The sequence below is a fragment of the Pezoporus occidentalis genome, unplaced genomic scaffold (assembly GCF_034315485.1).
Source record: "Pezoporus occidentalis ecotype Australia unplaced genomic scaffold, CSIRO_AGI_Poc_V1 ctg76, whole genome shotgun sequence".
Taxonomy (NCBI): domain Eukaryota; kingdom Metazoa; phylum Chordata; class Aves; order Psittaciformes; family Psittacidae; genus Pezoporus; species Pezoporus occidentalis.
In genome coordinates, this window is record NW_026916115.1 from 2935347 (window position 1) to 2955899 (window position 20553).

General features: G+C 40.4%; 1 protein-coding gene across 4 annotated transcripts in view; it reads left to right on the forward strand.

The window, feature by feature from the left end:
* Positions 1–20553, forward strand: part of COP1 (COP1 E3 ubiquitin ligase) — a 135041-nt gene that overhangs the window by 59362 nt on the left and 55126 nt on the right. For all 4 annotated transcript variants that reach the window (XM_062602221.1, XM_062602222.1, XM_062602223.1 and 1 more), the window contains 3 exons: positions 3965–4073; positions 5836–5917; positions 12890–13006. In XM_062602221.1, the coding sequence (XP_062458205.1) occupies positions 3965–4073; positions 5836–5917; positions 12890–13006 (308 nt within the window). The remainder of the gene's footprint in view (positions 1–3964; positions 4074–5835; positions 5918–12889; positions 13007–20553) is intronic.

Consider the following 20553-nt stretch of genomic DNA (forward strand, 5'->3'; position numbering starts at 1 on the left):
GCCCTTTCCTTTTACCTTCTCCAGCTTGCTCCCCCGTGCATTTTTGAGTCAATTTGTTACTCATGATACCACCTCAAGAGAACCCAAAAAATAGAGGTCTTTGAAATGTCAACATTTCAAAGTGGCTTGTGTTGGACAACTAGAAAGATCAGTGCTTCCCTTTGAGGGGAGCATAGTGGCAGCTTCTCAGAAGTTTGTAGGTCCCGGTAAGCCACATGTCTCACCTCCAGGGCAGCTTCTTTCAGGCCTGTATCATCACAGATGTGAGAGGATGCAGTCAAAGGACAGCTTGGTAAAAAGCGCTCTTTACGTGGAGAGGGAGCTCCCTGATCAAACCCTGAATTGTGCTCTACAAAGGCTACTTCTGATAATTTAACTTTTGAAGAAGCTCAAGTATTGCAATGTCAAGGAGAAAACTCTAGTTTCAGACTTTGTAAAAAATGTTGGGTGGTCATGAGGGGAGAATTAAGGCAGAGAGCTGGAACAGTCTTGGTTTTGTCTTATTAGGATCCTTTAATCATATTCCTTAAAAATGAAAGACTTCTGGTGTGTGTGACTTAAAAGGTGTTAATTGAACCACTTAGTGGCTGAAAATCCCTGAACATTTTTCACCTGTTAGTCGCTGTTTCCCCTTTTCAGTCTATCTACAAATGCTTTCCAAGTGAGTGTTAACCCCTTGTTAACAGAATCAGACTTCAGTGAGACAGAATGCTTAGGTTGATCTTTGCTGTGCCAGACCTAATGACTGTGCTTTTGGGCACAGAAGCCCTTAATTTTTCTCCATCTATATTGACTAAGATGATGCTTCTTATATCCTTATATCTGTCACATCTCAAACACAACTGTTCAACTGTCCGGCATGTTTTCCTACCTCCTCACTAATTCCTAACTTTAATCATCTGAGGTGATTTCTTTTTTTTCCAAGATATAGTTGCATGTTTATTCTTTTCATAGTTCAGTTGACAACACCCAGCTCTCTTTGCTGGTCAGCTGTGGATCTCATGCTCCTCTAGCATAGAGCATCCATCCTCTAACCAGCCAAGATGGCACCAGTATGTCTACCTTTCTCTAGGACCGCTCCACCTGCTGACAATGCCTGACATGCTCTCAAAGCCATCCAGATAGAAAACTGCCTTCTCTAAGATTAAGCCCTGAGCTGTATTCTTCCTGGTTTTGTGTGACTGCTGAACTTGGAATCACAGAATAGAATCATAGAATAGTTAGGGTTGGAAAGGACCTTAAGATCATCTAGTTCCAACCCCCCTGCCATGGGCATGGGACACCTCACACTACACCATGTCACCCAAGGCTCTGTCCAACCTGGCCTTGAACACCGCCAGGGATGGAGCATTCGCAACTTCCCTGGGCAGCCCATTCCAGTGCCTCACCACCCTCACAGTAGAGAACTTTCTCCTTATATCCAATCTAAACTTCCCCTGTTTAAGTTAAAACCTGCTACCCCTTGTCCTATCACTACAGTCCCTAATGAAGAGTTCCTTCCCAGCATCCTTATAGGCCCCCTAAAGACTAACTTAAGCTACTCTATGTTTTCCTCCCCCTTAAGCTTTCTTCAAGTCCTGACTTGAGCAGAGATGAGACAGTAGAGGAAATGGGTTTGAAGCCATAAATGTCTAGTGCAGTGTCTACCCATCTGCCATTAATTGTAGACTGCTCCCAGCACAGAGCCTGTGTTGTAGCTGTAGGGATCTCAGCCGTTTCTGTGGTCAGTGACTGTCTGTCTGAAAACAAGTCTCCAGATGTCAGATATGGTTATCTCTGGACTGCTACAGCCCTCACCTCATGGTATTGGTGGGCAATGCCTGACAGCTGCATTTGATCCTCAAGGAGCCACTTCAGCATCTCTGAATGAGGCTTCTGGTAAATTATAGACTGTCAAGACCTGCTTTTCTGTGTGGGTACCTACTGGTAGCTGGCATAATAATAGCTCCTTGATGATAGCTTTTTTGGACAGTCCTTGTACATACAGTATCTGAGGGCACTAACATTTTCTAATTAATGATGTATCATGGAAGAGATAGAAGTAGGGAAAACATTGCCCGAGCTTCACCACCTTGGCCATCTTCTTAGCAGCTGGTGGTTAAAGGCAGTGACTTACATTGGGTAAATAAAACTTTTAAATTTCTGATCCAAAGTTTTAAAACCAAGTGATGCTGATATAAGAAGGAAATGTGCATGTGACTGAACAGACCATAGGCAGATAGAGGTGCACACAAGGAGAAGTAGTTCTATAAAAAGCTTCCAGTGGTCCACTGGAGAAGGTGCGTCCTGAAGTTTTTCTGCAAGCGTCATACAGTAGTGTGAGAGGCTTGTAGAAAGTCACTGCTGTTGGACAACTTCATCTTGTTTCTGTAAGTTACAGATTAACTTGTGCGGACAGGCAAAGTTAGAGCTGGAAGTGTTTTGGATCACTTGGTGAAGTTTCCTGCTGATGCAAGCACCAGTACCATGTTACTCCTTCCTTGTATTTTTTCAAATTTGTCTTAAAAGATGAGTTTCTTGCCTCCTGTTATTTGTCTACGCTGAAACCTCAGATAAGCTTGTTGGTTCCATGCAGCTAAACAGTGGTGAGCCAGTACTAAGTAGTTGGTATGCATAGTCCCTTTGTAGTTATAGAAATCACACCACAGTAAGTTGACTGTAATTAGGAGTAGAACACCAGTGCTACTTGCTGTTATTTAATTGAAAGAGTTTATATTTAACTCGTCTTAAAGGAAAAGAATTTTTTATCTTCTGTCTCTAAATTTGTCAGGAAAATGGGATGCAAGTATATAGTGGAACCAAGAATTTGCCAAGGTATAATACTCCTAAGTCAGTATCCATGTACCTACATCATATTTCAATGTGTAGCTGCACAGATCAAAGCTGCACTAAGAAGTTACACAACCATGGGCTTCTAGCTTGTATTGTTGGTTAAAACTTGGCCCCAAGGCTACCATAATCTAATTAACTGTGTCAGAGTTGTTTGAGGACCTTTATGAATTGGATCTGTCAGTTTAGCTTCCGCTACATGCATCACAGTTGGACACCAACTGGCTTGTTTCTCTGCCAGATGGTCCAAAAATTGGTGAAAAAGTACTACAAATTTTCTTATCTCTGTCAAATTTTTGGGGGAGTTGGAGTGGAGGCATAGTACCAGAATGCTACAAATGTGACTTGGCAGTGTTGCTGCTCTTAAGTTTTGTCTGCTGATGGCTAGAGTTTGTCTATGGAACTGTAATTTAGTTTTGCACAGCCACTTAATTCCATTTAAAATATAAACCTGTGTGATATATTTTGCAGTTCTCAATCAGAAATGGCTCCTAAACTGCCCATAGCAAACAAACTGCTGTTTCCTTCTGCATAGGAAGTGGGGTGTTTTCTTTCAGCTTTCTGTAAATGCACAGAGTTTCTCAGAAGTCAAACTTTGATTTGCACATAAGTTCATGTATAGAACACTACATGCAAAGGAGTGATTTAGTATTTATGCAGCTGTGTGTCTTAACAACTATAGCTCCTGTTAGGCAAGTAGCTATCTTTACGGTAGTAATAATAACAGTAGCTATTGGCAGGAGGCTAAGAAGTCAAACTCTGAGCTCTCTATGAGAATTTGTGTGAAACTCAAATAGCAAATAATTGCACTTTTAGAAATTAATGAATTAAAAATAAAAATCATCCCAAAGCCTAGCATTTCATTTTGAGGGAGGCAATGTCACTTAAGCAAATAAGCTTAAGCTTTTAGTTTGTAGAGGAAGGAATACTCATAATATTTCTGGTGGATTTTGGCATTGTCCTTTCCTAAGTGTTTCAGTGGTGTGGCTTCATCAAATGCTGCATGCTTTGCAGGCACTAATTGTCTGATGCATTGCAAAAGCGATTTTTTTTTTTTTTTTTTTTTTTTTTTTTTTTTTTTGTTTGGAAGGTGTTATTTAAGGTAAGACTGACTGGGGCTCTTTTTCTTTTTAAGCTGTATCAGCTGGAGTAGTTATCACAAAAACCTGCTAGCCAGCAGCGACTATGAAGGCACCGTCATCCTTTGGGATGGATTCACGGGACAAAGATCCAAGGTCTACCAGGTAACACGCAGTCATTGAGCAACACTTTCCCACACCATGAACCGTGTCAGGGGAGCAGTATTTAGTCTGATGTTCTGCTTCTAGTCCAGCAATAGGCTTTCCTTTTCCACAGTGTGAAATGGATGCTCCTCCTGTTTGGTAAACGTGTCTCAACTACACAGCTTTATTGAGCTGTACTCTTCTGGGGGAAGCAGCTATATCTTATCACAGTCATGAAGCAGTTGACATTTTCTTGCTGCTGGTTTTGAGCAAGGAATCTGCACAGGAGAAATTAGATTCTGGAAGCTGTTTGTCTCTTCTTTCTTTAGAAACCTTTGTCTCTCCATACCTGTTCAACTTCAGTCTTTGTCAAAAGCCTTTTGTAAAATCCTGGAGTGATTGCTGCTGCAAATGCTCATAAAATAGAAGACCAAAATGCAGGTTTAAGTGGTGAGGCTGGGAGAATGGAGGAGTAGGCAGAACCCTTCCTGATACAGTCCTGTGCTCAGCAGAGCAGGATATGCATGCAAGTGGGCTGAGCCCAACAGTGAGACCTATTTCAGGAGAGGTTTCTGGCATTTTGTCTATTCATGCAGTTTGAACATGTGTTTCTATATATTGGATTCTGAGAGCCTTGTGATCAGAATAAGGAGGTTGGAAGAAAGGCTGCTCCATTTGGGGAGGGTCTGGAAGTGCTGCAGGCTATTGTATAGGTAGCGTAGCGCATTGCAGCTGGTCAGTGATAATGAATGAACTGCAGACTGGCCTTCAGTTCTCATTTCTTGACAGTTCAGCATAAGTTTTAATACCTATTAAAGCTTTTGTTTACCTTTTCATTGTGTTGTGGCAATTTTATAATGCTTGGTTTTGTTAATCCTTTGTATATCTCAATTAAAAATAAATTATACTGGATAAAAATCTTACCAGTTTTCCCCTCAAATATATTTAGCATTTCTTTGAGGCTGAATAATGAACCTGGAGAGGAGCAGCTGTTGCTTATCTTATGACAAACTAATTTTGCTTCCTATTGGATTACTTGAATTTTTTATTTGGGTTTGCATAGAAGCATGAATACTGACATCTGCTTCACTTGTATTAGAAATCTGTTAGTGACTTTGTCCTGGCTAACTTTTTATGTCATCATCTTGCAAGCCAGTGTGAAGGCTTTAAACAAAGGATTTTACTGAATTCTGGGTTTCGTTCAATTGCTTCCATGTGGGATATACCAGCAGAGCAAATACAGCTATCTGTATGTTGGGAGAGTGTGCAGTCTTGTAAGATTTTTGAGTGGAAAAATATAGGATTAGACACCAGAAGTTTTGTTTACTAACTCAACAGGGAAGTGAGGATTTCCTGGACTTTCAGGCAGGTGTTTGAAATGGCTTTGAATGTGTATCAGTGGGAGATACCACTGTGATCTACTAGAATAAGCAACAGCACACAGTGGAATCAGAGCAAGTCAAACTGTAGTGCAAAAGCAGGTCTTTAACATATATTTCCTGAAATGTTCTTTCAAAGAAAAGGAGGGGAAAAAAAATAAACCCACCAAAACCAGTTTTAAAATTACTACTCTACTATTCTGCTTTCATTGCACATCTGTCATGCTACAAGCATTGGTCTGATCGGGAGAAAAGATAGTTTTTGAGAAACTGCTGAACACAGTAAACTGCTTTGTCCAGGGTTCTGACAGTTTATAGCAAACAGCATGTGTCTTTCCTTTTACAATTTTATCAGATTAATGCAGCTCACTACATTGCCATATTTTTCTTGTTTCTCTAAACAGGAGCATGAGAAAAGGTGCTGGAGTGTTGACTTTAACTTGATGGACCCAAAGCTATTGGCTTCAGGCTCTGATGATGCCAAAGGTAGTATTCTTTTTCAGTCTCTATGCAGAAGGCTTACACTCTGTCTAGCCTTTGAGGAACAAATATGGGATATTTAAAGTAGTTGATTCCTCAGATGCCTTTAATATTGTAGTGTATCAAGATGTTATTGAACTTTTCAGATTTTGGAGGGCGAGAGGCTTTGCTTGAACTGAGCTCTCTTGATGTTCACATTTTTGGGGTAGTATGCTCTCTAGCTAGCATTTTCTAAGACAATAAACAGAGCAAAATGTGTTTCACATTAGTTAAACTTGTTGAGTTAAAGCCTCAGGGCCTTTCAAAAGAGCATGTATTTATATTTCAAAAGCGAGGTTGTCAGTAAAAAGGCAAAAGTTAAAAATGCCTGCTGCTGTTTTTAACTGTAGCTCTGAATGTTAAAGACTTTGCAACAAGAAGCTTCCTGCTTTAACATTGCACGGTGTGTTTCTCGGAGCTTAACAAGGTTGGATGGTGGACTGAATGAGAGCACTGAGAGGAACTCTCAGCTTTCCATGCTCCAGGATCTGTCTGACAAAGGGCTTTTGCAGAACCCCTTAACACAAGCTCTTCCTAGCATACTGGTAGAAAAATGTTCCTCTTCTAAGAAGAAATAGGAAACTTCTAAAGAAAATGATACCATTGAGCTATATGTAGTATTCTTCATCCCTAATGAACAAGATTTTACCTGTAATATATTTACAGTATCAAATTAGAGTTAGTAAGCAGCAAGAGCTTTAGAGTTCATTTCATAGTCTGTGAGGATCCACTCTCCTACATGGGCTGATACAGCTCTGGACAGAGCTCTTCATGATTTGCTTTGAAATGATAAATTAATTTTTCATAAGCATTAAGCATTGCAAGCTGCTCCCCACTCTAAAATGCTTTTAAATGCTGTTTCAAAAAAAAAGCTGTATTAGTGTTCCTCTGTTGCGTTTGGCAATCGTAATGTAACTTGCAATTCCATTTACAAAATGCGGTTTTAAAGATTATGTTTAAGGTGTGTTTTAGATGTTTTTGATACACTTGCCCCCCTTTTTGGTGGAAGTCAGGAGTGTTTTCCGTGTGCTTAAATGCAGCAGGAATGAACATTCACCTTGTAAATTATCAGCCTCTTCATCAGGTTGCTCCTCACTCATGCTATGCATTTGAAAAAGCTTATCAGCCAGGTAGGCATGCATTTATTAGCATGTTAAGAAGTTGTCCAGTTCTGCAAAGGCAGCTGCAAGCAGAGCTCCTGTCTGCAGTTTAACAGCTCACTTCTTCTATAATAGTCTCTAAAAATGAAGTGTTTATTTAGAAATTATTGTAAAGAAGTCTGCAGATTGACATAACTTGCATTTAATTCACAAAGGTCTTATGAAGGTGTATTGGGGTTTTCAGTGAATAAAACTGGGTTGGAACAGTTTATCCATTATTGCTACCATGATTTGTCTGTGATTTGCATATGTAACAAGCCCTTTAGAGACAGATGAAGTTCCGTGTGGAAGTGTTTGAAATAAGCACAGGTTTTAGAAGCCTTCAAGGTACAGAGCAAGAGTATCAAATGTCCAAATTAATATTGTTAATTAATTAATTATTAATGTTATAGGGTCCAGATTAATGTTATAGGGTCCACCTTCCACTTCAGTGATCCCATTGAAATGGTTGAATGAGAGGAAAAGGTAACACCAATGACATCTCCCTTTTTATTCCTGTATGCATAAGGCCACACTCTGCTTTCTAATAAGAAATCTCAATGCTAATAGATACTGGTGTGACCAGGATAATTGGAGCTTATCTCGCTGCACTTCCCCAGAAAGCAGGACTGTCACACTTTCCTGTCAAGTGATCAGGACAAGCCAGCAAAAAGTGACAGCTTTGCCAGTTCCTCCCGCTTGCCTGTCTCTCCTCGGTCTTTTCAGGTTGGAGACTAATTTTTAGAGCACTTGGCATGCCTGGTAGAGATCTATTGGAGCTTTTAGATGAAAAATCCTGAGCTTCAGAGCTGTCTCTGCCAGGGCTCAGGCACAGAAAGGGGGTGCTGACAAACAAAGTGCTGTTAGGGGTAAAATTCATTGTCTTTGTTGTTAGATGAAGATAATCCAGGATGCTTATTTGTGGAAGATCTCTCTACTTGAATAGCAGATAACGACAGCATAAAAGTATTATTGTGTTTGAAGTAACTCTCTGTATGAAAACCTCACTTTTATCTATTGTCATGCCCTTCCCTTTTAAAGGGGAGAAAGTAAATGTGTATGTCTACAGAGACCCAAAGGTGTAGTACCCTGACTAGGCAGCAGTGAGCAAAATTAAAGTGTTTACTTGTGCTACAAGCAGCTTGGGGAAATGACATAGTCTTAATTTCAGTTTTCATGCACATAATTACGGCAGGAGCTATGATCTCATCTAAGTAGGAAAAGGTGAATTTCTGCTATTGGAGGAGAAAAAGTTACTTAATTTTGTGAAAGCAAAATAATGCTGTTGAAGTGCCAGGGTAGGTATTGAGCTAGTGCACTTAGCAAATGACTTACAGCTGCCTGTTTTGAATTGGGAGTGTAGTTTAATGGATGGACATGGTAGAGTTAGCAGATGAGATAGAGTAAAATATTTTGTGATACATTTTGCCATGTGGGTAGAATTTAAGTCTCCACTGGGGTGGAGACCTGTTTTAGACTGATCAAGTATTTGTTCTCTGCTCTGAGGGTTATTTTTGAACCTTGAGGAGCTACCAGCAGTACTGACAAATTCAACTGAAGTGAGAGTCTTGGATTTAGGTCCTTTCTGTAAGCTGTAATCCCTTCACTATTCTGGCTCAAAATGGAAAAGTGGAGCAGAACAGGAGCACCTGAGAGCTCTGAGCTATAGCAAGAGGTTACTTTTCATTGTCTCATGGCAAAGAGGAGTGCAAGCATCTGATTCACTACATCTAAGGAGAGTAATTTCCATGCTGCCTTGTTAAGTGAGACTATTGGTACCAGTCCTACAGCTAATCTTTTTCTAGCCCTCCTGAATTTGGAGGGGCAACACAGATTTGCAGAGTTGCCTTCATAAAAAAAAAAAGAGGCATATAGAGGGAGCTAACCTGAGAACTCCTGTCCTGGGTTCAGCAGTAGCAGTCATTTTTCTCCTTCTTAGCTGGTGCAGTGCTGTGTTTTTCCCTTTTGGCCTGGGAACAGTGCTGATAACAAGGATGTTTTAGTTACCGCTCAAATGTTTTAGTCTGGCCAAGGACTTTCTGAGCCTCATACTCTGCCAGGGAGGAGGGGAAGCCGGGAGGAAACAGAGACAGGACACCTGACCCAAACGGACCAGAGAGGTATTCCATACCGCAGCATGTCATGCCCAGGATGTAACTGAGAGTTACCCGGAAGGGCTAGGACTGCAGGGTGGGATGAAGTATTGGTCGGTGCTTGGTCAGGCTGGGGGGCGAGTTATCGGTCGGCGGGTGGTGAGGTGTTGTATTCTCTTCCCTTGTTATTTCCTTTATCATTACTATTATTGGTGGTAGCAGTAGTGATCTGTGTTATACCTTAGTTACTAAACTGTTCTTATCTCAACCCGTGGGAGTTGCATTCTTTTCAGTTCTCCTCTCTGTCCCTCTGGGAGTAGGGGGAGGGCAAGAAGGGGGGGAGTGAGTGAACGAGCTGCCTGACTGGGTTTAAACCATGACAACTCCTAATCAGAGTTTGCTCCTCAGCTTTGTTGAGGACTTCCAGAGAATTGTCTGGGGCTTCATTTTCAGTAAGTTTGCTCCTTCAGCTTCTGCTGGCTAACTGGAGGTACAAGTGTTTATTGATCTTAAAATATCAGGTTGAACTTTCAGTTTGATCATTTTCCTGGCTAAAAGAAGTTCAGTAACTTCCTAAAGAATTGTGGGATTGTTGAATTTGACTGGGAATACCTTGAAAGGTCAAGATGATGTTGGGAGTTAAAATACCAACCAAAATACCTGCCTGGCTGTGTCTTATGTCAGTCTTATGTCCTGTGGTCATTACTAATTGAGAAGCTTCCTCCTTTCCTTGGGATTCCCCTGATCTGTGCAAATGAGTTTTCTGGTAGCAGTATCCTATTCCTGGTTTGTAGTTTTTCTGGAGTAACAGCAAGCGCTCCATCACATGAGCAGATAAGAATTGCAAGAGTGACAGGCTGGGTGAAGTATCTTTACTATCAGTGTACCAGTTCTGTACATTGACACATTCAGCTATTGCAGTACTCTTCTAGTCAGTGTTTAGACAGAGAAAATTAATTTATAAACTTACACGTTTGGTGCAAAGCTCCAACTAAATACAAAATACCTTGAAAAGACCTGAACATTTTAAACTAAAAAAGCTGTTCTGGAGGCATCTTACTACTTTGTTGAGGAGGGGCCATTGGGCCACATAGAGATGTTTCTCTTGGCAGCTGCAAAACTAGGAAGCATGTTTTGAAAACATGTGTTTCAGAAATAGTCAATCTCAGATGGTTGCTTGTCTCATCAGTGGAATTCTAGGTGTTATCAAGACATCTGTACCTTGTATAATTACTGCCCCAACCTCAGCAGAATTGCTGAAAGCTACAGCAAATAAACTCTACTCATATAAATTATGCTTTATTAACCTGTCAGTTCTTCTTAAAAAATAATGGGCAGTTCCAGGTAAAACTTGACATGTTTCATTATGTGTTATGTCACATGTATCCTTTTATATGTTACTAACTAAGATATAATTGGAGCCCAGCGTATCCCATAGCAGTTAGATCTCAGAAACTGCAGACTCTAATCTGTGTCTGTCAGTTGTAATGAATACTGTGATGGTTTTGAACACACAGGTTGACTCATCACCAGATTAAATGGCTCAGTTTGTGACCTGAAAACCTGAATGAAAAAAGGAGTTAAGTTGAAACTGAGCCCTTAATCAACTTCTACTACAAAACTGAGACCAGATGGCTATTTGGTAGAGGTGGTGTCAAGGAGAGACTTGGTTGCTTTGGATGCAACTTTAAGTATTGATGGCTGCTCAGAAGGCTTCAAGACAAGCCCGTGTGGTTTTACTACTAGATTTGGGCAGATCATTGCTCTGGGATCATGTTATCTCCTCGCGTGCCTCAAGTTGAAGCAGTGTTGTCTGCCAGCATTGTCCTCATGTAATTCTGGTATTTTTTTCCTTATACCATCTCATCCATAAACTTGATGTCCTCTACTGTCACTGCAGCTTATACTGTACATCTCCTGGTGTCTATTCATTAAAGCATAATGCTAATGTTTTATTGTTTTGCAAAATTGTCTTTCCTGGCTTCATTCCACTCCCTGTCCCAAAGCACAGAACATGATGGAGGAGGTATATCATCCAGTCTTGCTTGGGAGAAGGGATCATCTTAAGCCATGCTTGCAAAGCAGTTAGTTTCATTGAGAAATGTAGCTAGATATTTAGGATGAATGTTACAGCTCTGGTAAATGAGAATGGACTTATTTCTGATAATCAGCAACAGGGTGGGTTCTGTTTTCATTGAATTTTACATAAAACTTGTGTGCATCAGTGTTTGTGTTGCTGGGGTGTGTGTGTGTGTGTTTGTGCTGCTTTATAATGACTCCAGGCAGCTTTGAAATACCCACACAATATAGTACTTAAAATGATTACTTGGTGTGTTCTGAGTAGTCATGCATCTCCTTCATCCTTCAAGCAGTTCCCCTAGAAACGGTCAGAAATGGCACAATCATGTTGCTTTTCATTGCTTGCCATGCTGATATGAAATAGGTGTACTAGAACAAACCTGTCAGTGTTTCCTTCAGCATCTAAAACATCCTTGGGTAATCCATGTGGAAACCTTGCTTCTCCTTCAAAGCCCCTCGCGTATCAACCGCAGTGAATAACAAGATTCCTGTTCTTCTGCCACTTTTGCTTACCTCACTTCCAAAGTGAGCTTTCTGTAAAAAGACAGCAGATCTGAAGAAGCCCAGTCAGCTCATGGGGAGCTTTTAGGGGATTAGGCTTCATGTAGCTCTTGTGTGTTTGAACATTGGCTTCAGCTTGCTCTGCTTCCTGCCTCAGCATGCTGATCATGATACTGGAGTGCAGCACAACCCACTCATGAAGAAAAGAGGGAAAGGAGGATATTTAAGACTTATTTCCTGCTATGTAGGCTTCATTGGGGGTTGATGCCAATATGCTGCCCCTTCATCTGAACCGAGGACAAAGTGCTTCCCTCTCTAGCTTATAATAGTAAGACTGGCTATGTAGGGAGCACTAGCACTCTTCATCTTAAGGTTAAATGGTATTTGAAGTGTTTGTGGAGAGTGGGGAAGGCTGTATTTTGAAAAGACACTATTTTCTGTTGGTCGTCCTGTGAAGTGGAGAAGTGACTGCTTGGGGTAAGAGTTCATTCTGTACCATGTAGTTTAATCAGTGTTCACACTGTAGTCTTGTGGAACAGCAGAGTTCTTGTACCAAGGGAATATATCATCATAGGAAGCCAGCATACTAATTCTGATCTGTGCCAGTTTCTTGAGAATAAAGTAAATTGTTCTCATTCACTATGATCAAGCACACAATTAGATATACTTATTCTGTGCAAAGCAGTTCTGCCATGGAGCATGGAGTTCTTGTGTCCCAGTGAAGGGACAAGGAACAAGAAAGGATGTAAGGCTTCCTGTTCTTGGTTATGTGAATTTGTACTCCAATAACCTTAAGCCCTGACACTATAACATGTGGTTAGTCACCTGCTGTGATGTTCTCAGCAATGCAGGATGGGGACTTTTGGCATCTTGTGTGTTTATGGGGGTAGGCAGAGTATTTATAGTGCAACTTGAGAATGTGCTCAAATTTACCAACCACTGGTGACAGCTAACCCTTTATAATCACTAACATCTTGGCAGCTGAGGCTTTCCAAAATCTTACTTATAACTAGATTTTATGCCTTTCAGATGAGGTTGATTATTTTTTTTTTTGGTTTGTTGGTTGGGGGGGTGGTTGGTTTTGTGCGTGTGTGTGTTTACTCATTTTTCTTTTTCTGTTTCTCTAGTGAAGCTGTGGTCTACCAACTTGGACAACTCAGTAGCAAGCATTGAGGCCAAGGCTAATGTGTGTTGTGTCAAATTCAGCCCCTCTTCTAGGTATCACCTAGCTTTTGGCTGTGCAGGTAGGTAAAGGGGTTTTGGGCAAGGAGATACTGTTTTTTTTTTTCTTCCTTTTGTTTTTTATTCCCCCCAAAGATGTGAGGTTGGCTGCTGTGCCCAAGACTGAGATGTCTTTGCAGTTGAAATGCCACTGAGTAAGACTTTTCAGATGTGTAGTCACCCAAAAGACACTGTGATACCCAAGTGTCAGCTTCATTCCTGACTTTAGTTTGGGTGCCTCTATCAGAGGTAAAAGCTTACAAAAGCAAGTTGCCTAGTGTGTTTGTTGAGATCTCTAAGGCAACCAGACAGAGTTCAGCTTTGAGAGTCTTATAACAAAGTTAATGTGTTAACATGGTGATAGTTGTTCTTTCTGATTTATAGCATTGCTCTATAAATACGACACAGCCATACTGGGAATTTTAACTGGTTTTACCTGAGGCATGCTGTAAAACAGTGGCGGTGCGTGGTTTTTTTTGTAGCTGTAACTACAATCCCTGTGGGTGGGCTCATGTTTTCTTAAGTTGGGCAAAGATCTCTGTTAATGTTTGGGTTTTTTGTTTTGTTGTTTTTTGCATGTTTGAAGTAGTCAGTGGGGATGCATGATGAGTCCTTTATTCACTTAAATAATTCTTAGTGATAATACAAAGATTTGAGAGCAGAGTGGGTGTCACTTTGAGAGGTAACAGCATTGTGCTATGAATGCAGCAACTGAAACTTGGAAGTACCTATAAATGTTTAACCAACTCCACATCTTCTTTGTCCTTGGGGATTTTTAATGTACTTGTAACTAGATGTTCTGACATTTGCTACCTCTGGATTTCAGGAACTACATTGATTGTTCTTGCAACCACTGGTTTGCCGTTTCATTTAGGTGTTCCCATTTCCAGGCTGGTTCTACTTTGATAGCGGCTCGGGGGGGGGGGGGGGGGGGGGGGGGGGATGTAAAAACAAACGCATTTTGATACACTGCAAAGAATGGATTCAAGTTGAAGTGTAAAACATTGACTTGCTTAACAGGCATTTCACTAAGTTTAGTGAATTACGTGCAAGAACAGAATTGAATTACAATACCTACTAGCAGCATTTGAATGAATGGGACTGTCTGTGAAAGGCTCTAAGGAAAGATGAGAGCACTAGCTCCAAATGGATCAGCCACTGATTATTTTAATATGTGAAAGCACCACAGACCAGAATTCTTAAATACAAAGACTTCCAAAGCCTTAGGGCACATGGGATGGAAGCAGATAGGAGTGTATCTATGCCCATACTCATGTCTAGCAAACCATGATGGGCTTGTTTTCAACAAGTGTGTTTGGGAAAGAAGCATTAGCAAGCACTAGGAGTTATAGGAAGGTTTTAAATGACTATATGTGCATTTTTATGGTTTAGAGAATGCTGAAGGGTAAAATGGTATTTGTATTGAGGAAGAAGGCATATGAGGGAGAGAAGATAAAACTTTAAAAGCGTTTACATGTGCCTTGACGCTTGGTAATCGAGTCTCTAAATAATAATTAAAATGGATATTTAACTGTGATTGCCGAAACAATTACATGGAATAACTGAACTGATGGAAATGACTTCCCACAAAGGAGTTCTAATTCATCTTTTAGCCATAAATACATGGATAAAATGGCATATGAAATTACATCTTTCAAGACTCCAGTATTTCTTTTAATTTCTTTGATCTGACTTTTTTTAGGAGTTCAGCAATGAGTTAGTGACTATTTTCATAGCCCGTATAGTAAACTAGTTCTGTTTAATGTGTTACGATGAAGACAAAGGGTTTTTTTCCTCCATCACTTTCAGGTAATCTTGTTTAATCTATGGAAAAAGAAATCTACATTTTCAGCAGCATGACTTGTCATATGGGCTAAAAATTAATAAAGGAAGAGTCAAAGCTGAGTCAGAGCCAAATTGGGCACATGGGCTTAGCCATTCCTGTTTGCCCCTCAGTAGGAATAAAAGAGCTATGCAAAACACTAAACACAATTCAGTGCCCAGGGTAATGGGCAATTTTAGAAAACTATCCTAGCTCTGTCTTGGCTTATTCAGGTGCTAAAAGGATTTTCAGTTTCTAAAAGTGTTTCAAATTCAGTGATTTAGTCAGAGTCAAGACTTCCTAGTATTGTATGCCCAACACAGTTTTGTACCATATTTAGGCAGAGGTGCTGCTCCTGTATATGCTCTCTTGTTTTATTTGTCAGTTTGATGGAACTTGATACTATATACCTGTCTATGTTTACGTGTGTATATGGATTTATAGTTTTAAGACTTGGTGAGATAAGCAATTGATGAAAATGGTTGGGGGAGGAAGTATTGGTAGTTAATGCTTGAGATCTGGAAGGAGGAAGTAAATTGATTTAATGTACCATTGTTAAATTACAAAACATACGTGTTTTGGTTCCTCCCCTTTCTCTGTGTGCAAAATAGCTTGCAAGCTAGGATGCCATCCTAAAGCAATGCAGTTTTGACTGCAGGTCTAGGATTTTTTCAGTGTTAATATTTCAAAATTGTATGGGTTTTTTGTTTTTTGTTTTTTTTTTAATTTTCATTTCCTTTTTATTTTCTCTTGATGGTCTGTCTTAACCATCCATACAGCTGAAACACCTTTTTATAAGGTCTTACTCTTTCACACCTTGCCTATTTGCATCCATCTATTCAGAATGCCTCTTTGAAGGGGGTTTTCTAAATCATGCTTCAAGTAGATCAGCATCTCTGTTAATCTCTGTGCTGGTTCCCCCTTTGCTTTTGCCATAGAAATAGGATGGCCATCTTAAGGTCCTTTCTACCTTGTCTCCAGTTCATGTATATCCTTTCATGTGCTAGTAATATCTTGACTGCTAGTTCACCTCTGTCCATAATGCTATGTTGTGCATGGGTGAAATAATCGCAGAGGTATCTTTGTGCTTTTTCTCACTTTCTCCAATTTTAGAACAACTTACATTTATGGGAAAATAAGGACGATAGTTAAAAATCCCATAGAGGTCTACCAACACATGGCATGAATTATGTGGGATTTGTGTATTTCTTGGCCAAAACCCTCTGTGCTTCAGTATACTTGTTGGTAAGCAGGAGTAGTGATAACGGAAGGTGTTGTGATGCATTGATTTAGATGTAGCCATGGTAAAATGTGGTGGTAGACTGTGTATCTCCATTTGGAGCACTTTCCTTTAGCAGAAAGTACTGGGTCAACTTCAGATGCCATAGAAAACCATGCATTAGTTGCCACTGTAGAAGCAAATCCCAGAATTTCCATCCAATATGGATGATATATATGTTTCTTTTCTGGGCCCTTCTCTCTGAAAGCTTATAGATGGACAAAAGATCATTTTGGTAGCTTAAAGCAGAGCAAGTGAGCAATAAACTAGAAATAAAGCCTATACAAGAGAGGAATGAGTATTTGGCTTGGAAAATAATTCTCTTAAAATTAGACCAGTGCTTCAGGTGAGAAGGAAGCTAACATGTCTGGCTGCAGCCTGATAAAATCTGTTGTAGAGGAGAGAGCACATAAAGAAGAAAAGATCCCTTTTGTCTGATACTTTAAAAAAGTCTATTTGCATGCTTACTGAGTTGAAACATTGGACAGTATAAACGGTAGTTGCTGCCGAATACAAAATCAGGTAATTCTGTTTTCTTTTCCTCTTTTTAAAAGTAGGGTTTTATCCTGAAATTAGCTATATAAATCATGACTGAAGTTGTTATTGTTCTGCCTTGGCGATAGCACTGATGCCCTCAACCCATATATTTTCTAGCAGTACCATTTCCCTGCTTAAAAAAAGCTGAAAATGCATGTAGTTTGCAGCTTGAATGTCCAAGTTGGGCAGTCTGGGTGAGATCAGACTGTCTGCTAACTCCAGGGAGCTAAGCATAGCTATTGACAGTAGCGATGCTTTATTCCCAGCATGCTGTAATAGTGTCAGCAGCTACCACTGACCTTTTATTTCCCATATATTATGCAGAGATCATGTCATCAAAACTTCAGATTCCTGAGTACTTACAGTAGATGCATCATCTTCTTGCATACTGTAGCAGTCTTCCAGTATCTGAAGGGGGCTTATAAGGATATGCTGGGGAGGGACTCTTCATTAGGGACTGTAGTGATAGGACAAGGGGTAATGAGTTAATACTTAAACAGGGGAAGTTTAGATTGAATATAAGGAAGAAGTTCTTTACTGTAAGGGTGGTGAGGCAATGGAATGGGTTGCGCAAGGAAGTTGTGAATGCTCCATCCCTGGTGGCATTCAAGGCCAGGTTGGACAGAGCCTTGGGTGACATGGTTTAGTGTGAGGTGTCCCTGCCCATGGCAGGGGGGTTGGAAGGACTAAATGATCTTAAGGTTCTTTCTAACCCTAACTATTCTATGATTCTACTATGTTTTTTCCCTATAGGACCCACAAATCTAGCAGTTTTGACTGGGGAATGACAGGGGCCCCTCAGGGCAGCAGAGATGCAGACAGATTGCCTGCTGTCCAGGAGCTTCATGAAGTAAATGGGAGCAGCAGATAAGTGCAGATGAACAGAGGAGAGCAACAGAACAGCTGCAGCACAGTCAGCTTCAAGTTTTGCTGGGTTAGTTTTAACCTTGATCAGGTCTCTAAACTGCTTCACTGCCTTGTCACAAACAATTCCCAATAGTGAGCAGGGCAGAGAAAACATGAGGCAGTGCTGATTTTTGTTGGCTTTACTACTTAAAGCCTCAGAGTTTGAAACTGCATTGAGGATACTGTACACCCTCCTAAACATTCCCAAGTTTGTTTTTACATCTCTTTTTCATATTGCAGTTGTCTGCCAAAAATGAATTGCCTTTTTTCTGGATCAGCTCATGCCCTGATCCTAAAGCACTAATGCCAGCCCTGGACAGGCTCTTGGCACAGTGAATTGAGATCAGCATTAGCTGACAAGGGGTGAATCCTCAATGGACACATGGTCTCTTCCTAGTGCTGATATTATTCCCCTCTGTTGCCAGCTCTGTTGCTCCTGCTTATTCCGTTCCCCACTTGTACAATGACACTGAGAAGGAATACATCCCAGGAAAGTGCTTTTGCTTCAAAGATGATTTTGTCCTTCCCCAGCAGTTTTTGCATACTATTTGAAGATCTTTCCTGTGCACTATCTTCAGCATTACCGAATGGCACTGTATTCTGGCTTTGAATGCTGCTGCCTTTCTTTCACTGTTGAATGTCCACAAAGCTAACAATACCAATCCACAGCATCCAGCATGCTGAAGGACTTCTGTTGCTATGTCAACAGCTTTGTTTTCATTTGCAACTCTTTACCCACCACTTAAGATCTCTGGATCACCCTGATGCACTTAGAGTGGAAAGTCATATGTGGCTTCTTTATCAGCATCGTTCAATTTTGCTAATATATGTGGAGCCCAAGCAGGACAACTTTGGAGACCATCCTCATGCAGTGAAATATTGATTTTTCTGCTGCAGTAACTTGAGCAGTGATTTCTCTTTTCCAAACATGTCTCTGTAGAGCTAGCCTTTCACGCTGCCTCAGAACTGGGTGATTTGCCTAGCTTGTTCCTCAGCTCAGACAAATGATGTGATATTAATGACCAAGAAGGCAGTGTGCCTTTTTGGAAGAGTATTAATGTTTTCCAGCTGAAAGCAAAGTATTACCTTAATAGATTCTCATGGGTAAGTACTCTGCTCTGTTGAAAGCCTGCAGTGACTCAGAAAGAATCTATTTGTGTGAATATGACATGTTTAGGGTGGAGATAGGTGGCTTCTTTGGGCTTAAGCTACAAGATTACCCTTAGCATGTGTATTGATAGCAGTGTTCAAAGGCACAGACAAAGGTTAGGCATTTCTTTCAAGCCTGTGGAAAAACTTCACAGCGGTGCTTAGAATTCAGCCTTAATTAAATTGGTATGGCATGCAGCAGTCCAGTACTTGCCTGATACATGTATTGGACTTCACCTGCAGGCTGTCTTTTCTTTTTGGGGTCCATGATCTTTTCTCTAGTCCATGATCTCTGATGTTATTGACGGGGGAAGGGAGGGGACAGGGTCCATATTTTGGAAGTCCACATTTGTCACCTTATAATTTAAACTGATTCCAGAATTCATTGCAAAAGTTTCATTTGTTGTAATCTTGGAAAGCATGTACAGCATTTTAATCAGTTGTGGTTGTGATCGTATTTCTGTCCCAACAGTACTTATCACAGGGGAAACACTGAACTTAGCGGTGGTTTTTAGATTAGAACACCATCTCGAAGGTTTGACTTAAATGTGGATACTGGCATGTAAATGAAAGCAGTGTATCAAGCCATACCTTCTGCTGTGCTGGCACTGTTAGTAGATCAAACCTCGCTTTCTGTTCAGGACTGCCAATCAGGAGAACTGCAGCTGTGCCCTATTATTTAAGCCTACGGTTTTTGCAGTTAAGTTGACTTGCCTTACACATCAAAGATGCTACCAGATCAGCTGGGTACTGCACAGTACCTGTTTCCTAGGAAATAATGAAGGGGCTTGAAACCACTAATAGGTGTGCTGGACATGATGTAAGTGCAAATTTCACATAAGCTTCGGAGTTTAAAAGCTTATATAACTTGCACAGGAGTGATAGTCTGACTTGTTTGGGATAAAGCATTTGCAGTGAATGGTAAGTAACAATATAGAGATCTATTGGGAGTTTCCTAGCTTTATCCCAGAGATCCTCACAGTTCAGTAACAAGTGAATGAATAAAATGAACTTAAAAAACTCTATTTGATTTTCTGGAGAAAAGGATACATCTGTCATTAGCAGAAATGAGGGTGCTAATTGTTTGCTTAAATATTTTTTTCCTAAACGTTTTGTCTTGACAACTGTCGAAGTCATTTAGTCAGTGTTATAAAATTCAAATTTAAATTGAAATGAGCCTTGAAATTTGGGGACAGGCAACTCCAAGATTCATCTTTTCCTCAGAATGCCAAATTGCTGTTGTTACTAGCTGTTGCTGTATCCCTTAGAGTTTAATCCTTTCCAGCCTTGGCAGTTTCCTGAGCTGCAGTTTTTCTGGTAGTTCATTTAAAGGAATTGCTCATTGTAATGAAATCCTCTATAATGGCTTCCTGTGTTATCTCCTGTTCAAACTGCTGTGTAGATTAACTGTTCCAGCCTTTATTTGGGTACTGTGCGCAGCTGGACCTTTATAACATACACTGCTTTTTCCAATCAAACTGGTGAAGATTGTCACATTGCATAGGAAAGTCTAACCTGCCAGTGCAGTGTGGGCTCTCATCTCAAAGCCATCTTTTCATATTATTTAAGCATTTAAGCACTGTGAGAAGAGTTTAATTTTTGGGCTAGGTTCCCCTAAAAAGGCCCTGTTAGTTATTTGAGTCTCAAGAAGAAAACAAAAAGAATGTAGATGTGTGTACATGTACATTGCTTCTTTTCCACATTGGATACCCATGTATCATCATGTGCTTTCCTGTACTTATTTTCTTGCCTGCATAATCTACCATACCTTTAGGGTTTTGGTTTAAGCATTCTCATCTAAAGCTTGAATATTAGTGATTGTGACACTACTTTTAACATCTGTCATCTTTTTCAGTAGAATCTGTTTTGAAGGCAGT